This window comes from Natrix helvetica, assembly GCF_964273705.1.
Source record: "Natrix helvetica genome assembly, chromosome: 8".
Classification (NCBI taxonomy): domain Eukaryota; kingdom Metazoa; phylum Chordata; class Lepidosauria; order Squamata; family Natricidae; genus Natrix; species Natrix helvetica.
This window is the reverse complement of record NC_138559.1, coordinates 8755032-8779396: the sequence shown is the minus strand read 5'-3', so window position 1 is coordinate 8779396 and position 24365 is coordinate 8755032. Positions and strand designations below refer to the sequence as shown.

General features: G+C 45.2%; 1 protein-coding gene across 1 annotated transcript; it reads right to left on the bottom strand.

Moving 5' to 3' along the window:
• Window positions 1–308: 308 nt before the first annotated feature.
• LOC309395976 (outer mitochondrial transmembrane helix translocase-like) lies at window positions 309–24031 on the bottom strand (the record flags this gene model as incomplete). Its single annotated transcript, XM_081960688.1, has 10 exons — window positions 309–3325; window positions 4111–4286; window positions 7827–7877; window positions 8382–8471; window positions 10522–10628; window positions 11043–11243; window positions 13742–13862; window positions 17483–17581; window positions 18969–19174; window positions 23806–24031. 10 exons carry the CDS (start codon window positions 24029–24031, stop codon window positions 3205–3207), a joined length of 1398 nt encoding a protein of 465 aa, XP_081816814.1. The 3' UTR covers window positions 309–3204.
• Between the last annotated feature and the right edge of the window lie 334 nt (window positions 24032–24365).

Below are 24365 nucleotides of genomic sequence, written 5' to 3'. Positions count from 1 at the left end.
TCAATATACATTCTATTCAAATACACATCAATCGTGGTCAAGAATAGACATGTGTGGATGACATCTGGAATGAGAGTAGACATCCAAGAAGTAGACATAACAACAAACACATGGGAAGATCACAACCCCATAAAAGTTATACAGAGGGGACAAAAGAAATGGAGATGGACAATGAGCCAAAATATTATCAAAGACAAATGGTGGAAAAAGAAATGAAATTATTCTTTAAAGAAAATAGAAAAGAAGAAATAAAAATTAAGACTAATTGAAATTATTAACCTTGTACACATACACGAGTACACGCAAAGTCACAGGACAAACGAAACTTTAATAAGTAATCAGCTTATGTGTAAAACCTCTAATTATTTTGATGTGAGTTGTAGCAGTCCTTTTTCAATGTGGCACCCAACTACCGATTTAAGTTTTAAAAAATAGGTTAGTAACATTTCTATCCTAAATTGTAATGAGAGAATATATATTTCTTTTTGTCCTGAACATTCTAATCTATTTAATAATTTTACATATGTTATTCAAATATCAATGTATGTAAACAATACAATGTGTTAAGATTTATACCAGCATAAAAGAGGAGAAAAAATTATGAACTTTCTGAGTGCTTATATATGAAGGAGGCTAAATCGGAAATGTCCTCAGTGAAGTAGGATTTATCTGCCCTTATGTATCTATTATATCTTAGCCTTTCAGTGTGGCTGTTTGCCAGTCCATTGCCCAGTTAATTCAGAGTCACCTTGTAGGGGACAGACAATATAGTAATTTAATAAATAAAATCTATTTTATGTCCGAAAACGATAAATAAATGTGCTTTGAATGCATGGTCCAGAACTGCCTGAGGTTGGGGCCACCCACTTGAAGTATATTTATTTATTTTTAAAGTGCAGCTTCAGGAAATACAGAACTGAGTATAGAAGCTGCCAAATAAAATTTGGATAAGTAGTACTTTAATACCCATTGTTAATTGGTTCTGGGAGGCATGCTGACTTCTATAAACAATGAATACCAAACAAATTTTTCCCTTAAGGAATAATGCAGTGAATCACAAGGCAGCCGACACCAACAAGTTCTAGCTTGTGCGTCTAGTACTAAACAAACAATGAGTACCAGGACATAATGTTCAAGTCCAAATACGTCGAGTGCCAAAGCAATTGACTACCAAGGTACTACTGTATATGGCAGTGATGGCTAAACTTTTTGCCGTCATGTACCGAAAGCACGTGCCTGCATGTGCAACAGTGCGCACCCGCGCCTTCACCCGTAATGCAATGTGTCTGTGACACCATGCACGCTCTGCCCCTGTGCATGCACACACTACTTCCCCGTGTGTGCCTCACCCCCTGCGCATGTGCATGCGACCCCCCATACATGCGTGTGCAATCCCTAACCATAACCCCTCCCTCTCCCATTACTTGCTTCCAGGTTGGTGCAGGAGGCTTTCTAGGCCCCAATGGGGCATGTGGGGGCCTCGTATGGTGATCCCGGGGCCCTCTTTTGGGCCTGGAAGGCTTCCTGCCCCAAACCCGGAAGCCAAGACTGGGCGCGGGAGCGCTGCGTGAGGCCCCAAAATAGAATGCAAGTGCTCCCTGCACATGTGCCCAACACATACAAGTACGTGCCGCATGCACCTTGCCGCATGCACCTTGCCCCCCGCACATGCGTGGCAGAGACTGGAAGACCAGCTGGCTGGTGGGAGGCGCATGCGCATGCACGTTGGAACTGAGCTAGTGTGATGGCATGCGTTCCATAGGTTCGCCATCACAGGTATATGGGTTCTCAGCTGTGGGGATCTAGGACAAGAATATTTTTTCAGGAATGATTTAAAAGCCCTCTCACGTAACAGATTAAGAAAACATAAAATAACAACAAATTTTAAAATTGGGATATATTTTCAATTCTTAAATGTTTTACTTATACGTTGGTGCAAAACCTTGAATGGGTGGGTGGGACAGCTGTGAAACATTATTTGCTATCGCTTTGTTGCATGGTCTTTTGTTGAAGGAAAGGCAGAGAAAATGGGGAAGGGATTAGATTAAAAAAACACAGCTAGTTTATTCCCACTTTAACACTACCTTTAGTTAGTAGCTGCACTGCTTCATAAAGAATGCTTTGCTACTTAAGACAATATCTCACTATGATGGGTTGATACTTTGTATGAGTGATACATGCTGTGGTTTTCCCAGTTGCAATGGATGGCTGTGAAGGTTGGATCATAAGGAAGGCTGAGCGCCAAAGAATGGAGGCCTTTGAACTCTGGTGCTGGGGAAGACTTCTGCGAGTCCCATTTTTGTTTCACAGATATATTTGTTTCCTTGAGAGAGAAATTCCAACGAGGAAATATTGAAAATTAATTTTAAAGTTCAACTAATGGCTTAATTTCTATGGTGCTGTAGAAGACTCCTGCATTGAGTCCCTTGGACTGCAAGGCGATCCAACTGGTCAGTCCTAGAGGAGATCAACCCTGACTGCTCTTTAGAAGGCCAGATCCTGAAGAGGAAACTCAAATACTTTGGCCACCTAATGAGAAGGAAGGATTCCCTGGAGAAGAGCCTCATGCTGGGAACGATGGAGGGCAAAAGAAGAAGGGGACGACAGAGAAGGAGGTGGCTGGATGGAGTCACTGAAGCATTAGGCGTGAGCTGAAATGGACTCCAGGGGATGTTAGAGGACAGGAAGGCCTGGAGGAACGTTGTCCGCAATGGGTCGGACACGACTTCGCAACTAACAACGAGTGATATTCTTGGCTCTCTTGATTCGTGTGACTTTCTTGACAGGGATGTTGCTCAATTTTGCAGCACCCCAATAATTCCCATAATTCTCAGGCAGCATCACCAGATGTTGCAAGTTTCTCTCCCATGCACTTTTGGAGCGCCCTTCAGATGGTGAAAATCTACCCTGCATGCATAGTGTTCATTTTTTTTCCTTGTTGAACCATCCCACTACTTGCTTTCTTAAGAATGTCTTCATTGCTACCCATTCTGTTTAGCTTTAGTTACAGTGGAGCAGGAGTGTCCAACTTTGGCAACTCTTAAGACCTGTGGACTTTAACTCCCAGAATTCATGGCTGGCTGGCTGGGGAATTCTGGGAGTTGAAGTCCACAAGTCTTTAAAGTGGCCAAAGTTGGACACCCCTGCAGTAGAGCAGTTGCAATGAGGTTAATCTTTGTTCTCCGGGTGAGGAATCCCGTCCACTCAGTTCAGAGCTGGCTCTGTCAGCCTTGCTGAAGAGGCTCCTCTGGACTCCTTCATTTTTTCCAGGGCGAGCAGCAAGTCAAGCTGAGTAAGTGGCCTCAAGGGGTTTTCTTCCATGTCCCTGGGCATGAAAAAAGAAAGGAAAGGCTTTCTTGTTAGTTAATACAATACAATACAATAGTAGAGTTGGAAGGGACCTTGGAGGTCTTCTAGTCCAACCCCCTGCCTAGGCAGGAAACCCTACACTATTTCAGACAAATGGCTATCCAACATCTTCTTAAAGACTTTCAGTGTTGGGGCATTCACAACTTCTGGAGGCAAGCTGTTCCACTGATTAATTGTTCTAACTGTCAGGAAATTTCTCCTCAGTTCTAAGTTGCTTCTCTCCTTGATTAGTTTCCACCCATTGCTTCTTGTTCTACCCTCAGGTGCCTTGGAGAATAGTTTGACTCCCTCTTCTTTGTGGCAACCCCTGAGATATTGGAACACTGCTATCATGTCTCCCCTAGTCCTTCTTTCTCTTAAGCTAGACATGCCCAGTTCCTGCAACCGTTCTTCATATGTTTTAGTCTCCAGTCCCCTAATCATCTTTGTTGCTCTTCTCTGCACTCTTTCTTCCCCTCTAGAACGCCCTGCTCTTAGTTTCCACTGCAACGCCTGAACTTTAATTCATAACTGTTGAAATGTTCTTACTGCTTACCAAGTTTGTCCTGAGTTGGGATTATAAAAAAAAAACAGGCAGTTGCATGAAATTAAGTTTATTTATTCTTCCCCCCCCCCAAGAATGACAAGAGTAAGTTGTTGTTAGGTGGATAGATGCAAAGACTCCGTCCATCCAGCAATGCCACCCTAGTCACCCAATAGCACTAGCATTAACACTTAGACAAGGAAAGAGAGATGGCTTACGTCTCCTCCACGCTCCCTCTGCAGTGCAGCAGGTGGGCGATCTGCCTCATTTGTTGTTTTCGGACATAATCACGCACACGATATGTGGCTGCGTCCCGGCACAATTCCCACAGGTCGCTGCCCGAGTAACCACGTGTCTTCTCTGCCAGCTCCTTCAGGCTCACGGCATTGCTCATCTGAGGAAAAATCCCCAGTTAATGAAAACCTGGGTTTTGTTCTGATCAAATCTTCACCAGACTCGTCCCGAAAAAAAAACCCTTTTTATTTGGCTAATGTGAATTCTAAGCATTCACATCCAGCAAAGTCCCGGCAAAAAGTTTTTCAAGGGTAGTGACCTAGTTACCTGTGGGATCGCATCTTACCTCATACATCCCTGCGACCAATTCGCTCCCACAGGGAGGGACTCCTCCGGGTGCCGTCCACTAAGCAATGCCAACGGGCGGCGCCCAGGAGTAGAGCCTTCTCTGTGATGGGCCCAACCCTCTGGAATGACCTCCCCCCCGATATCAGAACTACTACCGACCTCCGCTCCTTCCGTAAGAAACTCAAGACCCACCTGTTCCAATTAGCTGGCCTAGCCGATTTATAGTCCCATTTTTAACCTCCTGGCAAACATTTTATTCTGGGGTAGTTTTTTAGGGGTAGTTTTTAATGTATCTTTAATTCTAATTTTAATTATTATTGTACAGTTTATATGTTACCTCCTCCATCTATATTTATCTATATTTATGTATTTATATTGTTGTTTTAATATGACTGTACACCGCCCCGAGTCCCTTCTGGGAGAGGGCGCGGTTTATAAATTAAATAAAAGTAAAGTAAAGTAAAGGGTGAATTTACAACCACAGACCTTATCAGCTTGGAGAGCTGCCAGACCGATATCTTCCAAATGCTGAACAAGAAAATACTTGGCAAGGAGTCTCTGAGAGTCACAAACAAATCTTCAGACTAAGTGAACTAATAGTCTCCTGCAAACTCCACTCCCCTTTTGCTCTTCTTTATTCCCTATGGGAGGGGCCATTCAGCGTCCACCTGTGCCTTTACTCCTGATTCAACCCCTGTTCCTTAATTGTTCCCTTCTCCTGACAGCTCTGTGCATATGCACATCGGGAAAAGGCTCCAGCTGTTCTTCTGCCCCACTTATCTCCGACTCTGAAGGTAGCTGATAACTGTCGGACGGCCCTGGCCCCATCTCTGCCTCTGATGCAGAGCCCTCATCAGAGCCTTCCCCAGACTCCAGGAATGGCCCATGTTCCTCCCCAACCTCCTCACTGTCTGAGTCTGAGCTCCGCTGGCTACTGTCAGGGCACAACAGGTGTGTTCAACTATTTTGCTCCTATTGTCACCTCAGGCAACTCCAGAGAGATGGCTCTTCTTGAAGAGAGGCCACTTCTGGTGGGATGTTCTGCCTGTTCTTGGCAAGGCCTGATCTATCCTGTGCCCCCTCCCCATCAGGCAGTCTAGTCTTTTCTTTGTAATGTATTGGCAATAACAAACATAGGAGAAGGGGTAAGGAAATGACTACAGAATTAGGCCATCCCTCCGCATTGGGTCTTTAAAATGACAACATTAGGGAATTAACAGCACCTGATATTAAAATAGGTTACTGTGGCCTAGGGGTGGAGCTGTTGCCTCACAATTAGGAGACTGTGAGTTCGATCCTAGGTAGAGGCAGATATTTCTCTCTCTGGATACGATGAGAATGTATATGCTGAATATAACTCCGCATTGGCGACAGGGAGGGGGATCTGGCCAGTAATCATTCCGCTTCATTCAGTTGCCAAGACTCCATTCCACAAGGGATTATGGGGTCATTAAAAGATTATGATGATGATGATGTTAATATGTTCTGTAGAAGCTGTATTATTATATGCAGGACTGAAGCAAGCTGTGGCTAGGTCCAGAGCCAGAATTATATAGGGAACCTACTTCTTCCCATTACCACCTTATCGTCCAAACAGTAGGACGTAGAAAAGAAATCTAATGCACTAGTTCCCAACTTGGGGACCAGGCCCCACAGGGGGGCAATTCGAAAATGAGTTTTAACTGAATTTTTGAAAACCCGTTAATTACTGTTATATATTTGTGATGAAACAGCTGTGTTTCATTTACCTATTGTTGTCTTTGTTAAAGTGCATTTCCTAGGAGGGGGAGGGAGCAACTGCCAGTCAACCAAATGTGTTCTCAGATGTGATATATCTCTTTCTCTCTCTCTCTCTCCCTCCCTCCCTCCCCCCTCTCTCTCTCTTTGTTGTGGGTTTTGCTGTTGGGTGGTTGTAGGGAGAGCTGCTCTGTGGGGAGACAGAGTGGATGGCTGCTGGGGGAAGCCCAGCAGTGAGGATACAGAACCAGGACCCAAGTTTAAGTAAGAAATTGCTGGATTTACAGTTATTTTTAGTCTGTGTTTTCCCAGGCTGTGTTTTGCCAGACTTTTTCTCTCAGAGCAATCTGGGGCTGGACCACGCATGCATAGGCTTTGCCAGGCCTGTGTGATTCACCTCCACCTACTGAACTACCAAAGCATTTCCCCACTAAGCTGCAGGTTCGAACCGAGTGGACGAGAGGTGGGGGGGGGGGGTCATAGAATCTACTCTCTTTCATTTTTTTATTTTTCTCTTTCATGGTTGCCATGTTCTTTGGAACCTTGTTTAAACCAAGTTATTGGCCTTTTAGGCTTCCTCCGTGGGAGTAGGAGTTCACTTTTTGAATAGTAAGAATGATATGTCACCGAGGGGTGGGGGGAGTACCGGGGTTTTAGAGATGCTTAGGTGGGGCATGGCCCAAAAATGGTTGGGAACCACTGATCGAATGGGTCTTGCCATAGATCCAAACTGAGAACTTTGAATGAGCTTTTAGAATTAAGCCCAGGGCAACCACATACAGCCTGGGGACTACCTGCAAGCATCCATTGTGTTTCGAAGGTTTGGGATTTTAGTGCCGAAAATATGAATAAACTTAACGTGCTGCTCTAGATTGAATGCTAACCAACCTTTTGTGGAATGTACCGTATTTTTCGGAGTATAAGATGCACCCTTTTCCCTCAAAAAAGAGGCTGAAAATCTGGGTGCGTCTTATATGCTGAGTACAGCACTTTTTTGCCGGCAGAAACCCTGCCCCCTTCACCAAAATGGCCGTGCATAGCCTTTAGAAGGCTTTCAGAGTGCTCCTGGGGGTTGGGGAGGGCAGAAATGAGCAAAAAAACAGGCCGGTTTTTGCTCAATTTGCCCCCCCCCCCAACTCCCAGGAGCACTCTATAAGCCTCCTAAGGGCTATGCATGCCATTTTGGGGGAGGGGGGAAAGGCCCATTTTCACAAAAAAATGGGCCATTTTGGGGAGGTCTGCAGAGTGCAAAAACCTTTTTTTTTTAATTTGCCTCTTCAAAATCTTGGTGCGTCTTATACTTCGGTGCGTCTTATAATCCAAAAAAATACGGTACTTGCCTTGTTTAAACTTCTTTACCCCCCACTTTCTAATAGTAATTCTTTCTTTCCTTCTTTCTTTCTTCTCTTTCTCTCTCATTAATAGAACAAATGGAATATATATATTCAAATAGGGTCTTTCCCCAGGAAAGATAACAATATGTCTATAACAGAAGCTCGTATTCCACTGCATAAAAGGTTTTTAGCAAGATATGTATCACCAACAGACACGATCACAGCTCTTTCCTTTAATAAGATCTAAGTTGAAAAAAATGGGAAGGAAGCAGGAAACTTACAGTTTCTCCAGCAAGAATCAGCTTCAGGATATCTTGTCTCTGCCTTTGGGTCTGTTGGAGCAGAGAATGGGATTGTAAACACGACACCAAAAATGAGAGGAGAGAGAGAGAGAGAAATTTGGTGCCTTTGAATCAGTCTTGACTTTTGCTAACTGTCTGGATAGGTCCCCGCAGTTCTCTTAGCAATATTTCAGAAGTGGTTTGCCATTACTTCCTTCCTAGGGCTGAGTCAGAGTGACTGGCTCAAGGTGAGGCTTTGTTGCTTAACCACCACTACCCTAACCTGGCTGACCTCCTGCTTTTTCCAATCTTCCTATCTGTGTTGGGAGACATTTAAATCTGAAATGTTCTATATATGTTGCTTTCTGTGGTTTTTGCAATTATTTTTGGGGCCATCTAGGCCTCCCTGCCACAAACCTTCTGATTTCAGGTACATTCTCTCCGAAGAACCTGACTGGATCTTGCAAAGTCCATATTGGAGGTGAAGTCTTACTATCCAGCAATGTGGGTGGTTGGGGAAGAGGGTTTGTGGGAAGAGAAGTCATGTCTACTCACAGGTAGTGCAATGTGAAAAGTCGTTGGCATTCTCCTCAGGATGGCTGGGTCTACATCTTGAGGCCTATTGGTGGCTCCCAGCACCATTACCTGAAATAGATGATGATGATAGATAGATAGATAGATAGATAGATAGATAGATAGATAGATAGATAGATAGAGGATGATAGATGATAGATAGATAGATAGATAGATAGATAGATAGATAGATAGATAGATGATAGATAGATGATAGATAGATGATAGATAGATAGATAGATAGATAGATAGATAGATAGATAGATAGATATAATAGGAAGATAGATAGATGATAGATATATATATATAGGATGATAGATAGATAGATAGATAGATAGATAGATAGATAGATAGATAGTTGATAGATAGATAGATAGATAGATAGATAGATATAGATAGAGAGATAGATTGATAGAGATGGATAGATGATAGATAGATAGATAGATAGATAGATAGATAGATAGATAGATGATAGATAGATACCGTATTTCCCCCAAAAGACAGGATATTACTTTCTTTTGACCCCCCAAATAAGGGCTTGGCCTTATTTTTGGGGAGGTCTTATTATTTTTGAGGTGCAGAAGGTGGCGAGTGTGGTCACCTCATGGCTGCTGCTGTGTTGCGTGTCACTGGACCTGCCATTCATTTTGCGGTAGCCATTAGTATGACAGAAAGGGTGTGGTCGCTAGGGTTGTGGGAGCGGCCGTTAGGTAAGGGCGTTTGGGGTGCATGGGGCATGTTCCCCCTCCCTTCCCCCTCCCTGCGGCCTTGCCTCTTCATCTCGTGTTTGTGTGGCAAGCAACTAGAGGAAATGGCAGGGACCAGCTGTCCATGTGTTTAAATATTTTCGGGCAGGGCCTATTTTTGGGAAAACAGTGTAGGTAGGTAGGTAGGTAGGTAGCAGAGGTAGGTTGCTGCCAGTTTGCCCCAGAACGGGAGAACCAGTAGTGGCGGTGACAGGTGGCTCCGCCCACTGTCCAGACGCGGGCACGAGCGAACCGGTAGTAAAATAAATGGCAACCTGCCACTGGTAGGTTGGTAGGTAGGTATGAAGGTAGGTAGAAGAAAGACAGATTGACTGACTGACTGACTGACTCATACATAAACATCAGGATTGGTGATTGTGTCAACCACCTAAATCTAGTAATTTAACATGAGAAAAAATGCTTTTTTTTCACTGAACATCTACACTTATATGTCTTTTAAAACTTTAATTTGTTCATTACTGTTACTTATTAGAAAATGTATACAATTACCCTCTGGGCGGCTTACAACAATCCGTAAAAACACAAGAAAATTAAACCGTTGTCAACAAAACAGAGAAGAACAGAATTAAAATAACCATAATTGAATAACCAAAATGTCTTTTTCAAACCCACAACGCAAGCCAAACCTAAGAGGGTTGATTTTCCATTCTTTTAATATTTTTTTTGCACTACAGTCTAGGTCATCCAGTCCAACCCCCACCCACCCACCCAAGCAGGAGACCCTACACCATTTCTGACAGATGACAGTCCAATCTCTTCTTGAAAGCTTCCAGGGATGAAGCTCCCACAACGTCTGAAGGCAACTTCTGTTCCATTGGTTGATTAGAAAATTTCTCCTTATTTCCTGGTTGAATCTCTCCTTATTCAGTTTCCATCCATTATTCCTTGTCTGGCCTTCAGGTGCTTTGGAAAATAGCTTGAACCCCCCCCCCCTTTTCTCTGTGGCAGTCCTTCAAATATTGGAAGACTGCTATCATGTCTCCCCTGGTCCTTCTCTTCACTAGACTAGCCATGCCCAGTTCCTGCAACCGTTCATCATATATTTTAGCCTCCAGTCCCCTAATCATCTTGGTTGATCTTCTCTGCACTCTTTCTAGAGTCTCAACACCTTTTTAATAGTGTGGTGGCTGAAACTGGTCACCACATCACCATTTGTTAACCTTCAAGTGGTCACATAGTTTTAATTTATTTGTGATGTTTGAACGTTTCCTTTTTTTCCAGTATGTTGGTTGAGCCAAATGTGCAAACCAGGGAAATGCACAGAACTATGGCTTTGGTGGAAGAACGAATGGTCCATATTTTTAAAGCTGGGTTGGACTCAATTTGCATTAATGGATTCAAGTGCCAAGCCTCACCTGGCAGTCAGATGCCGTCTGCAGCCCATCCCAGAGACTCATGAATTCTGCTTTCATCATAGCTGTGGCTTCATGATCAGTTCTGGATCGGTTCCTCAGGAAAGCATCTGCCGGAAATGGGTAGAACATTAAAATAATGGATCAACAAAATGGAATTACTGCTTTTCTCCAGATATTGGTCTCTTTTGTTTAGCAGAGTGTCTCATCCTGCGAGTCCTGTGGACTGCAAGGCGATCCAACCGGTCAGTCCTAGAAGAGAGAAGAGCCTCCTGCTGGGAACGATGGAGGGCAAAAGAAGAAGCGGACGACAGAGAAGGAGGTGGCTGGATGGAGTCACTGAAGCAGTCGGCGTGAGCTTAAATGGACTCCAGAGGATGGTAGAGGGCAGGAAGGCCTGGAGGAACGTTATCCATGGGGTCACAATGGCTCAGACACGACTTCGCAACTAACAACAACCATGTGATACATAAGAACGACAGAGTGGGATCTTACCTATCAAGAACGACAGAGTAGGATCTTACCTATCTCATCAATGAAAATTATGCAGGGTTGGATTTTGATTGCCAGAGAGAAAACGGCAGCTGTGAGTTTCTGTGACTCTCCGTACCATTTATCCATCAAGGTGGGGGCTTGAAGGTTGATGAACCTGCAGTTGGAGGCCTGAGCCATTGCTTTGGCAAGGAGAGTCTTGCCACATCCTGGAGGTCCATACAGTAAGACACCTAAATAAAAGGGAAAGCCATAGATGAGCCGGTAGTTTTCCTACCACCCACCTCCTAATGAATTCAAGATAAGAGCCTTTATATTGATTCAGGAAAAGAATGTGACCCAGCCTGTAGATTTTCCTGGTCAGATGAACAATTGTTACCGTATCTTTTGGAATAGAAGACGCACCTTTTTCCCTCAAAAAAGAGGCTGAAAATCTGGGTGCGTCGTATACACTGAATACAGCATTTTTTGCCTCCCCAAACCCCACCCCCTTCACCAGAATGGCTGTGCAGAGCCTTTTAGAGAGCTCCTGGGGGCTGGGGAGGGAAGAAATGAGCCAAGAAATGACCTGTTTTCTGCTCACTTTTACCCCCTCCCCAGCCCGCAGGAGCACTCTATAAGCTTCCTAAACCTAAATGGGCTGGGTTTTTTTCGTTTTTTGCACCCCCACCCCACTCCCACCCCCAGGAGCACCGTGCAAGCTTTTTTTCTTCCCCTCTTCAAAACCTTGCTGCGTCTTATACTCCGGTGCGTCTTATACTCCGAAAAATACGGTAACTAATTTAGCAAAGGTTCTTCTCCGGTAACATTGTACTGCAAACTAGGGCAAACAAAACCTTTGCTAGACCAATTTTCGAATACAGCTTGTCTGCATGAAATCCACACTATACATTGGACATTAATATGATTGAGTGAGTCCAGAGGTATTTCACGAGAAGAGTCCTTCACTCCTCTGCTCACAACAGAATCCCTTATGGCACCAGGTTTCGAAATTTTGGCCTTGGACAACCCAGAACTACGCTGATTAACTACCTAAGCATAGTACACAAAATTGTCTGCTACACATTCAGCTGAAGCGGTAGTGGTTCGGCCGTAGGCGCCACCATCTTGTTTTTCAGTTCTGTGCATGTGCAGAATAATTTTAATTGCAATGCACATGCATGCATAGCACGCATACACACAAGCAAACCGGCAGTAGTGCCTCCCAAAACCCACCGCTGGGTCGCATGTATGCATGGGGGGATGGAGGGAGTGCGGGGGGTCATGCGCACATGTGCAGGGGAGTGCATGGCATTATGGGAGTGGGCATGCATGTGCACTATTGTGCACACATGTGGAATTTTGTCATGCGAGGAGAAAAAGGTTAGCCATCACTGCACTAGAAGATCTCCAAGGTCCCTTCCAACTCAGTATTTGAGTCACTCAGTATTTGAAATAATGAGATGGATTAACGCTTTACGTTTAATGCCTCAGGACCAATCGTTCCACGTACAAAATGAAATATAGAGGTATTTCCCTAATGCTGGTTGTCAACTTACAGCAGGGGTGTCCAAACTTGGGAACTTTAAGACTTGTGGACAAGTCTTAAAGTTCCCAAGTTTGGACACCCCTGACTTACAGCCATTCATTTAATCAAGGTTCAAAATTACAACAGCACCGCAAACAGAGACTTATGACCAATTCTACTTATGACCACTGCAGCATTCCCCATAGTCCCATGATCAAATGTCAGGTGCTGTCAATCAGCCTGTATTTATAATGGTTGCAGCCTCCTGAGGTTGGATCAGATTGTCATTTGCAACCTTTCTAGAGAGCTTCTGAGGAACAAAACCAATGGGGGAAGTCAGATTCGCTTAACGACCACATGATTCACTTCGCAACTATGGCAAAAGGTCATAAAATGGGGCTAAATTAAGAACTGCCTTGCTTAGCAACTGAAATGTACTACCTGTATGTGGTGCCTTCCTTTATTTATTTATTTTTAATATCATTTTTATTCAGCATTTCTAAATATTAAAATCACAATTGTGTAATCACAATTACACTTTTACAGCTTCCCGCTATCGGTATTCTTTTTTCTAATTCCTACTTTTCCATTCTACGGCCCATTGATTCATTCATATATACCTCCTTGTTTCATGATTATAATTTTTAGAATATATACAACCTATACACAACATTTACATCTTTATTGATTATATACCATCTCCTTTTGTGACATTTTTTATACACTCATTATGCATTAATTTTACATCTCTTCGAGCCAATTATACCACCTATTCCATATCGTGTAATACTCTTTCCTCTCTGTCCCTTAGTTCCATCGTTAATTTATCCATTTCTGCCCATTCTAGCAACCTTTTTTTTTTTAATGATGTCTGCGTTTGAGAGGATGGTTTTTTTGTTTCCAGTTATGGGCGAATGAGATTCTGGCTGCCATAATTATATGAAGCATAATATAGTGAATTTCTTTGCTTCCTTTTATTATTCTCCAAAGAAACAGCTCAGGATTCATGTCAATTTTTCGTACTGTTAATTCCTCCAACTATTTTTGAATTTTGGGGGCTTTCCTAAAAGCTTCGGTATATTTGGCTGTCGACATCGATAGTGTAGACAACTAAATAAAAATTACATTGACATGGGATAAACTGAGACAGAAGCTGGAAGGCAAGGCTGAAATGATTCATTTGGATCCCTAAGGGACTCTAAAATGAAGACATGCCAAGGGTACCTTTTGGGGGCTGGCAGAGTTTGGAGTGCTCAAACAAGCGTGTCTGTTGCAAAGGTAAGATTACGGCATCCCGAAGTTCACTGACCAGCTCATCTAAGCCTGCAACATCATTCCAAGTGACCTGAAAATAGGACAGGTTTATGGAGGACTGAAATGAGAAAAAGGTTCTGAACCATTTAGTAAGAACAGCTGGATTCCAAACTTGGCCAAATCCAAATTTTGGACTTCAGATGGACCCGCAGAGAGTTCTGCTAACTCTCCTTCTTTCCCTCGCCCCTGGACTTTTTCTTGACTTTTTCTCCCCATGAATATTGAAACCTGAGTTGAGGGCTACCTCAATGGGAAAGTCTGGTTTGGAGGTAATCTTATTGATGTCAACTCCCAATGTTGCCATAGTGAGAGAAGTGGGGGAGCGCATTCTACTCATACTGTTGGCTGAAGTCCGATCTCAGATGACTACAGCAGGCTTGGGAAGGGTGCACCTCATTGTGGCATGTGATTTATGACACAGACTGAGGGGAGGGAAGGAACAGGGTTAAAATTCAGCTATAATTCAAACAAAGCTTAGATTTGACTGTGAAAAGATCTTGCCTATGGTGCTCCTAATAAATGACTAGTTTTGTGTTGAAACTTGGCTCGATACTCATGAATCAATTAGCGCATTTTTAGGAAACCTGACAATTTTTGACTAGTTAATAACCTTGTCTGGGTATTTATTTATAAGGGGGAAATTTCCGGCCCAAATATAATTTCTAATGTTGGATTTTCCTCCTTACCAGAGGGAGCCCCCCTGTGGAGTACTGTGAAGCCGTTACCATGGCAACTCCACTGCGCTGTACAATAGAAGCCATTTTACGGCAGTATAGTAGAAGTCGTTTTAAGGCACAACAGGCTGTATCTTAACAGAACACACACCCCGAGGGGTGTTACACCCCAGATGGGTGTTTTCCAGAGAGTAAGTCATCTATGTTTGGTTGAAATTGCTGGAGGCATTCCAGAGCTATGCTGGAACATGCACACACACAGCCATTTTTATATAGATAGATAATAATAGTTAATTACTCTTGAAACCATTTTCCATTTGATGGATACAGTATTCCTACACCCTCTGAATAATAGGTCGGATAGTTCTACCCCACAGTCACCCTCTTTTAAAAAACAAGATGAAAACAGAGATGTCCACGGGACAGTTCCAAAAAGTGAAAATGATGTCCACAACCATGCTGTCAAAGCTCCACTTTGCATGAAATACTAGGGGAGATTTGATCATACAGTCATGGCAGCCATCTTGATTTGATTTTCCTCCACGTTCTCTGGACACCCCTGGAAGGGAGAGAGATGGGTGAGAGTCACGGAACTTCTGCCTATCCCACACTACTTTAGACATGGATATCAGGTCAATGTGCTACTGTCAGGTCACCATTTGGTCCTCTGGCCTCTGGGATCCAGTCCTACTGCACCACCAAGACCTGCATATGGATGCCAAGCCAATCTAAATCCAGGGTGGATAGACCCTTCCTTTGTCTATGGCACCTGAAGGCCAGACAAGGAATAATGGATGGAAACTGACCAAGGAGAGATTCAACCTAGAAATAAGGTGAAAATTTCTGGCAGGGAGAACAATCAACCCATGGAACAGAAGTTGCCTTCGGAAGTTGTGGGAGCTTCATCCCTCCAGAAGAGATGTCAATAATGGTGACTTGAAATGGTGTAGGGCAGTGATGACTAGCCTTTTTGCCATTGCATGCCAAAAGTGGGGGAAGCACGGGGGGATCATGTACACCAGTGGTGGGTTTCAAAAATTTTTAGAACCTCTTCTGTAGATGTGGCCTGCTTTGTAGGAGTGGCTTGCCAGCCATGTGACCGAGTGGGAATGGCTTGGCAGCCATGTGACTGGGTGGGCGTGGCCAACTTGTAAAATGTGGTGAAACTCACTTAACAACGCTCTTGCTTAACAACCAAAATGTTGGCTCAAAAACTCTGGCATTTGAAGCACGCAAGTCTTAAAGCTGTCAAGTTACAAGGCCCTTGCACCCCTAGCCCTTTAGAAAAAAAAACCCCAGGGATGTTCAAACTTGACAGCTTTAAGACTTGTGGACTTCAACTCCCAGAATTCCTCCTCTTGCTCTTCATCTTGATGATGTGCGGACGGACAGGGGGAGGGAGTTGGAACGGGTTCTAAACAGCACTGTAGATTTGTGGAACCTCTTCTATAGAAGAGGTTAGAACTGGCAGGAACCCACCCTGGTGTACACACATGCCCACACCCATAATTCTATGCACCCTCTCCCAGTGCATGCTCATGCAACCCCACCAGCCCTCCCTATGCTCTTGGCATGTGATAGCATGGTGGACCCGTTTTTCACCTTCCCCAGGCTCCAGGGGCTTTCTATCAGCCTGGGGAGAGCAAAGATGCCCACAAGAAGCTTTCCGGAGGCAGGAAACGGCTTATTTTTCGACTTCCGTGTTGCCATTTTTGAGCCATTTTTCGCTCTTCGGAGGCTTTGGGAGGCTTCCCTGAAGCCTCCGGAGGGAGAAAAATGGCCGAAAATCAATGCCAAAATCAGCTGGCCAGTCCACGCTTGCGCGCTAGAGCTGACAGGGCAGCGCCTTGCGTGCCCTCAGAAATGGCTTCGCCTGCCTCCTGTGACACACGTGCCATAGGTTCGCTATCACAGGTGTAGGGTCTCCTGCGTGAGGGGGCGGGGTGTGGTGGACTAGATCAAGGGTATCAAACTGGATTTCTTCCAAGGATGGATCAGCATTCTCTTCCACAGGCTGGCCAGGGAGGGGAGAGACAGGATGGAAGCCTCCTGCAGCACCCTACCAGCCAAAACACAGTGTCGGGGACTGTGTATGACTTTGTTTTTGGCCAGCAGAGTGCTGCAAACAGCGTGACTTAAAACAGCGTGCAGAGAGGCTGTGTGAGCCCCCTTCCCACACCCCGTTTTGGCTACCAGAGGCACTGTAGACCAGTCCTTTGCTAATTCCAGGTCAGCCCTGTGGGCCAGATATAAGCACCCTGCAGGCCGGATCCGGTCCCCAAGCCTTGAGTTTGATACCCCTGGACTAGATGACCTACAAGAGTGATGGTGAACCTTTTCGGGATCAAGTGCTCAAACCGGAATGTGTGTGCATGTGTGTGTATGTGCATGCGCTGGAGCACCAGAAAGCTGAAGACCAGCTGGCCGACGTGCATATGTCTGCTTTCCCCCCAGTTTTCGGCCCGTTTTTAGGTCCATTTTCAGGCCATTTTCCAGACCGTTTTCCGGACTATTTTCCGGGCCATTTTCAAACTGTTTTCTGGGCTGTTTTTAGGCTGATTTTTCAGCCGTTTTCAACCTGAAAACGACCCCAAAAAGGCCCAGAACCCCCCCCCCCCAAAAAAACAGCCTGTTTTTTGGACATTTTCAAGCTGTTTTCTGGTACTCCGGCAACCATGAAGAGCAGCTGGCTGAAAACCAGAAGACCAGCTGACCACAGAGTGGGCTCTGCGTGCCACCTCTGGCACTCATGCCATAGGTTTGCCATCATGGACCTACAAAGTCCCTTCCAACTCTGTTAATCTTTTAATCTCCTTTAAGCAGACTTTCCATGCTGTTGCCACCGTCTCTCTTGAGTTTGCTCAGCAGCCAGTCAAGGGCCCAACTGCTCTTTCTAGCTGTCCAGCTAACCGCACATAGAATCGCATGTCACAGTTGATGCTGGGACCAGGGAGGCAGCAGTCCTCCTCCTCCTTACCTTGATGTCCCTGGGAACCACCAAATGAGCAACGATGTTCATCTCGTGCTCCGTCAGCTTCAGCTTCTCTATTCCAATCTGCTTCATCAGGTCTTCCGCCTGTCCGAGGAGATAAAAAAAGGGGGAACTAAATTCAAGCATAATTTCAAGGTTGAAACCTGCTGTTTGGCTTGACGGGGCACTTTCGTTTTAATGAGCTTTAATTGCTAACTGGTCCTTACTATATTCAGCACAGGTGCCCAGCATGGCTTCAGAAAATGATTGTCGGTCTTCCATAATAATAATAATTCTACACGGTTACTGAGAAGCAAGCGGCTTTTTTTCAGCAGCATCAAACAGGCAATGAGAATGGAGCATAATTATTTTGAAGAAGCCCCTCTTATAATGCTTGTAACAGCTGCTAAAAAGATCAGAAGCCTCTTTATAATTTTTCCTTTTCTTATTTTATTTCTCTATTTATTCACTGTTACAGAATCTGGAATTTAACCTGCCATGTCTTCAAATATATATATATAGTTGTTGTTCGTTGCGAAGTCGTGTCCAACCCATCGTGACCCCATGGACCACGTTCCTCCAGGCCTTCCTGTCCTCTACCATCCTCTGGAGTCCATTTAAGCCAACTGCTTCAGTGACTCCATCCAGCCACCTCATTCTCTGGCGTCCCCTTCTTCTTTTGCCCTCAATCTAGTGAGAATGGTGTTTCACATTTTACAGCTCTCTCTAAGCAGTTTACAGAGTGAGCCTCTTGCCCCCAACAATCTGGGTCCTCGTTTTACCTACCCCGGAAGGATGGAAGGCTGAGTCAACCTTGAGCCTGGTGAGATTTGAACTGCCAAATTGCAGGCAGCTGGCAGTCAGCAGAAAGAGCCTGCAGTACTGCATTCTAACCACTGCGCCATTGTAGCTCATAAGTAGATTGTTTTATGCTTCTGGTACCCATCATAGTGTTTTTGTTTCTGCTTTTTTTTAAAAGGCAAGTTAGGATACAGCAAACAAAAAAGAGTTTAAGAAGGAGCAGTGATTCTGTTAAAAAGGTAAAGGTTCCCCCGCACATGCGTGCTACCCGTTCCTTACTCTAGGGGGCAGTGCTCATTTCTGTTTCAAAGCCAAAGAGCCAGCACTGTCCAAAGAAGTCTCCGTGGTCATGTGGCCGTCATGACTAAATGCCAAAGGCGCCCAGAACACTGTTACCTTCCCACCAAAGGTGGTTCCTATTTTTCTACTTTCTATGTGCTTTCGAACTGCTAGGTTGGCAGAAGCTGGGACAAGTAACGGGAGCTCACTCCGTTACGCGGCACTAGGGATTCAAACCGCCGAACTGCCAACATTTCTGATCGACAAGCTCAGTGTCTTAGCCACTGAGCCACCACATCCCTATATAGTGATTTTGTTAGAACTTGTCAAAAATATTAGACAAATCAAGATTCAGTAGTGGCTCTAATTTAACCATGGGAACCCAGCTACAAAACATACTTGTCGTACATACTCTTTTCTTCAACTGGATTCTTTGCTTCTGGGCAGGGTCTAGGGCATCCGAGACCCACTTTATACTGAAGTAGGTGGTGGCTCCAAAGACGGCCACACGGAGAAGAACAAGACACGCTTCATTCCGGGTTAGGGGACGAGTCAGGAAGTCCTTCGACAGATCCCCCAGCAATATCTCCAAAGTGTTTCTAGCTCCCAAACTGGAACCTAAATTATTATTTTAAAATGGTACGGAGATAGGAGAGGTTAGCATAGAAAGATAAAACTCCTGAAGCCATTGCATCAGCATTTAGTACTGCTGTTAATTCATTAACATTATACAATAAAAATCTGTCCGTTGTAAAATGAGCGCAGGTCTCTTTCGAGAGAAGGGGTGTCAAACCTGCATCGTCATGGCAGTGTCATGTGACATATTGGGAGTTTTTTCCCTTTGCTAAACTGGGTGTGGCCAGCATGAGGCGCATCTTCACTGGACCCAACGGAACTAGCTAATTACCGTCCAGTCTCCAACCTTCCCTTTTTGGCGAAGGTTGTTGAGAATGTGGTGGCGCAGCAATTTCCACGACACCTCGACGAATCCGAATATCTAGACCCACGCCAGTCCGGTTTCCGACCCGGGCACAGCACAGAGACAGCCTTGGTCACGTTGGTTGATGATCTCTGGAGGGCCAGAGATAGAGGTTGTTCCTCTATCCTGGTCCTATTAGACCTCTCAGCGGCTTTTGATACCATCGACCATGCTATCCTATTGCGCCGGCTGGGGGGGATGGGAGTCGGAGGCACCGTTCTACGGTGGTTCGGCTCCTACCTCTCTGACCGGACGCAATGTGTGTTGACAGGGGGGCAGAGGTCGACCCTGAGGCCACTCTCTTGTGGGGTGCCGCAGGGGTCGGTCCTCTCGCCCCTCCTGTTCAACGCATATGTGAAGCCGCTGGGGGAGATCATCCGTGGTTTGGGGGTTGAATACCATCTGTAGGCTGATGATACGCAGCTGTACATCTCAACCCCAAACCACCCCAACGAGGCTGTCGAAGTGATGTCCCGGTGTTTGGAAGCCGTCGGGGTCTGGATGGGGGACAACAGACTCAAACTCAACCCCTCCAAGACTGAGTGGCTGTGGCTACCGGCACCCCGGTTCAGCCAGCTAACTCCATCGCTGGCCATAGGGGGTGAACAACCCCCCCTGTGGAGCGGGCGCGCAATTTGGGCGTCCTCCTAGATGCCCGGCTGTCTATGGATGACCATGTGGCAGCCGTGGCAAGGGGGGCGTTCCACCAGGTTCGCCTGGTGCGTCAATTGCGCCCCCTACTGGACCGGGATGCCCTACGCACGGTCACTCATGCGCTGTTGACGTCTCGCCTGGACTACTGCAATGCCCTCTACATGGGGCTTCCCTTGGGACGCATCCGAAGACTACAGCTAGTTCAGAACGCAGCCGTGCGGGTGATTATGGGGAGCTCAAGATACTCCCATGTGACACCTCTCCTGCGCGAGCTGCACTGGCTACCTGTGGTTTTTCGGGTGCGTTTCAAGGTATTGATTACCATCTTTAAAGCGCTCCATGGCACAGGACCCAGTTACCTGCGGGATCGTATCCTCCCGCACACATCCCTACGACCAATCCGCTCTCACAGGGAGGGACTACTACTGGTGCTGTCCACTAGGCAGTGCCAGCGGGCGACGCCTAGGGGTAGGACCTTCTCTGTGATGGGCCCAACCCTCTGGAATGACCTCCCCCCCCCGACATTAGAACTACCACTGACTTCCGTTCCTTCCGTCAAAAATTAAAGACTCACCTGTTTCGATTAGCTGGCCTGGCACATTCTTAGTTTTTACCTCCCGATGGATATATTTTAATGGGTAATTTGGGGTAATATTTTAACTCTTGGGTTATTAGAGTTTTTAATGTATTATATTTATTATTCTATATACAGTCTTGCAACCTCCTCCACCTACGTATTTAATTATTTAACTGTTTTATGTATGTATTTTATAACGCATTTTAGTGACTGTACACCGCCCTGAGTCCCTTTCGGGAGAGGGGGCGGTCTATAAATACGAATAATAAATAAATAAATAAATCTGGCCTGCAGGCCGCGAGTTTGACAGCCCTGATCTCAGGAGTGGGATTCAGCCGGTTCGGACCGGTTTGGTTGATAGGGATGCTAATTTTGCATCTGATTTGCCAGACCAGTAGTTGGAAGGACTGGCTGGCCCCGCCCACCCTGTTCTTCCCTCCCGGGAGTCTCCACGCAGCCCATTCATCATGCAAGGTAAGTGCAGGGCCCACACAGAGGCTCCGGGGGAGCAAAAAACGAGACATCCAGAAGTTCCAGAAGTCTGGATATGGGCCTATTTCTGGCCTCTGGAAGGCCTCAGGAGTCTGGGGGAGACTGCTTTTGCCCTCCCAGAGGCTTGAGGAAAGCCTCTGGAGCAGGGGTGGCGAACAAGTTCGACAAAAAGAGCCAAAATTTTAAACTGTGAGAGTCAGAGAGCCACACCACGCGCTCCCTTTCGGCGCTAAACCCGGAAGTACGGTCTTGCCCCGCCCCTGGTGACGCGACGACGCTTGCCTGCGCTCCACCAGCTCGGCTGGGAACGGAGACGTTTCCTCAGCGGAGCGGAGCTCCTGAAAGGGACGCAGGCTCAGGCTGCCAGGCTGCCACCACTCCACTGAAGACATTGCTGAGCAGAGAAACGTCTCCGTTCCCAGCCGAGCTGGTGGAGCGCAGCCAAGCGTCGTCACGTCGCCAGGGGCGGGGCAAGACCATACTTCCGGGTTTAGCGCCGAAAGGGACAAAATCCAAACTTGGCAAAGAGCCACAGTATACAAAATAATGATAAGAGGCAAAGAGCCGCATTCATTTTGGCCGAGAGCCGCATGCGGCTCGAGAGCCGCGTGTTCGCCACCCCTGCTCTGGAGCCTGGGGAGGGCAAAAATGCCCCTCCGCCGCTGCCATGGTGTAGGAGACCAAGTCGACCACATACACCATGGCCACTCCCACCCAGCAACCAGGCAGAGAACCAGTTGCTAACATTTTTCAATCCCACCCCTGCCTGATCTAGAGTATTTTGGATCATGCAATATCAATTTTTCAATTATATTTTTGCCAATGATTCACTTAGTCCCATGCTATAACATCATGGAAATGAATAACCTTTCCCCCTTAGAGAGTGTGTGTGTGTTATCCCAGATTACACCTCTTAGAACTTCCAAATATGATTTGAATTCCCTGTCTAAAAGCTTTTAGGGTTGTGATCAGTCGCTAAAATTGATCTAGATATAGTTTGCTCCATGTAAGGTAGTCCTGACTGTTTGGGTTCTTACAATAGTCCAAAGTAACAATGTTGGTTTGATATGTAAGATACACTAAGCCACAAAATAGCCAAGCATATTTCAGCCTAATATATTGAATCAGTTTACATCTCTAATTGTGGTTATGTAAAGATTACGCCATATCATCATCATCATCATCATCATCATCATCCAGACTGCTGAATCCCTAAGGACTCTCCGCAGTCTACAGATGAAATAATATGAGTGAACAAATACAAATAGCAAAAGCAGTTAGACTTATATACTGCTTCATAGTGCTTTTACAGCCCTCTCTAAGAGATTTACAGAGTCAGCATATTTCCCCCAACAATCTGGGTCTTCATTTTACCCACCTCAGAAGGATGGACAGCTGAGTCAATCTGGAGCTGGTCAGGATCAAACTCTGGGCTGTGGGCAGAGTCAGCCTGCAATACTGCACTTTAACCCCTGTGCCCCCATGGCAAGAATAGAATAGAATAGCATAGCTATAGCACTTATATACTACTTAACAGTGCTTTATAGCCCTTTGTAAGTAGTTTACAGAATCAGTATACTGCCCCCAACAATGGAAATACAATGTTAACATATCCAAACCAAATTATAATTGTTAGTTGTGGCATATCCAGTCTGTGGGTCCCCATACGCCCTGCTTTCCCAGCATGATGCTATGTGGAGATGTTGGTTTATATTACATTACAATAATATAAATATTGTATAAATTATAAATTAATATAAATACTGTATAAAAGTGTATAGATAGATAGATAGATAGATAGATAGATAGATAGATAGATAGATGTAGATGTAGATATAATACATTATATAATTATATATAATTTTTATAATTGCACTTCAAACCTGAGCCAGACAAGGCTGGACACTTGACAAAGCCCTATCTTAGGTTGGGATAAGGATGTTACTGATTTTGTGACATTCAGAATAATAACTGAATGCCCCCACTGTGCTTTCCATCTTGGAATTTATTTTATCAAAAGATACATAGCTCAGACCAGCTAGGTGACTCTCTCAGCCCAACCCACTTCACAGGGTTGTAGTTTTAAGGGGGGGGGGGAGGCAGAGGAAGTAGGTGTATTGGATATGTTCGCCAGCTTAAGTTATTAAATTAAATTAATAAAATACAGTAAGTAAGTCAAAAAATAAATAAACAAGTCAATAAATAAATAAATAAGTCAATAAATAAATAAGAATAAATAAGTCAATAAATAAATAAGAATAAATAAGTCAATAAATGAATAAGAATAAGTAAGTCAATAAATAAATAAAAATTCCCCATGTCTGCACCGGGAAATTGTGCTATTCCCTAAGTAAGCCATGTTTTGGCTTGTGTGCTGGAATCAAATACCGAAGCTTGCAAAATCAGGGCTTACTCTTTTATTTTTCAATAAATAGAGATGATGCTTGTGGGTTTATGGAGAGAGGGGGGAGAGAGAGGGGGGGTTAGCATAGAGGGAGAAATCATGTAAGCGGTATTACAGGATGCTTCCCCATAGGACCTCCAAACAGGACATCCCAGGAGGAGGGGAGGATTGGAAGACGAGACGCCCTGTTTTAAGTGAGATCTCATGTGTCTGTGTATGTCTCTGCGTAATCTTGCGGCGAATCGGGAGGGGCAGCTTGAAGGCCGATATCCCCGGGGACCTGCTGTTTTGGTCTCCAGGATTATTGGCTTTAATTTGTGACCCCCACTTCTCCCCGTTCCCAACAGTCGCGCTTCTGTTGCTGACCATGGTGCTGAAAAACGCCGGGACGAGGCCGCAGCGCGCAGCGGCCCAAAAAGGAAGAACGAGACTCACCCATCCGTCGCTCTAGCCGCGCCTCTCTAGTCGGCTGCACTCATCGCGCAGAAACAAGAGCCATGGGGGTGGGGGGTGGGGTGAAATCCTTCCTACTTCACTGCTCCCATGATGATGGGGCTTGAAATCAAACGGCCGCTGGCTGCTGCCTATGAACGGAACAACATAGTTGAGGCTAGAGCTGCGTTTTGCTTTAGGTTTTTTTTTTTTAAACAAGCAACCCCGGTTTTAAGAAACAAAACGTTAAAATCGAAATTCAGCCCAGAGA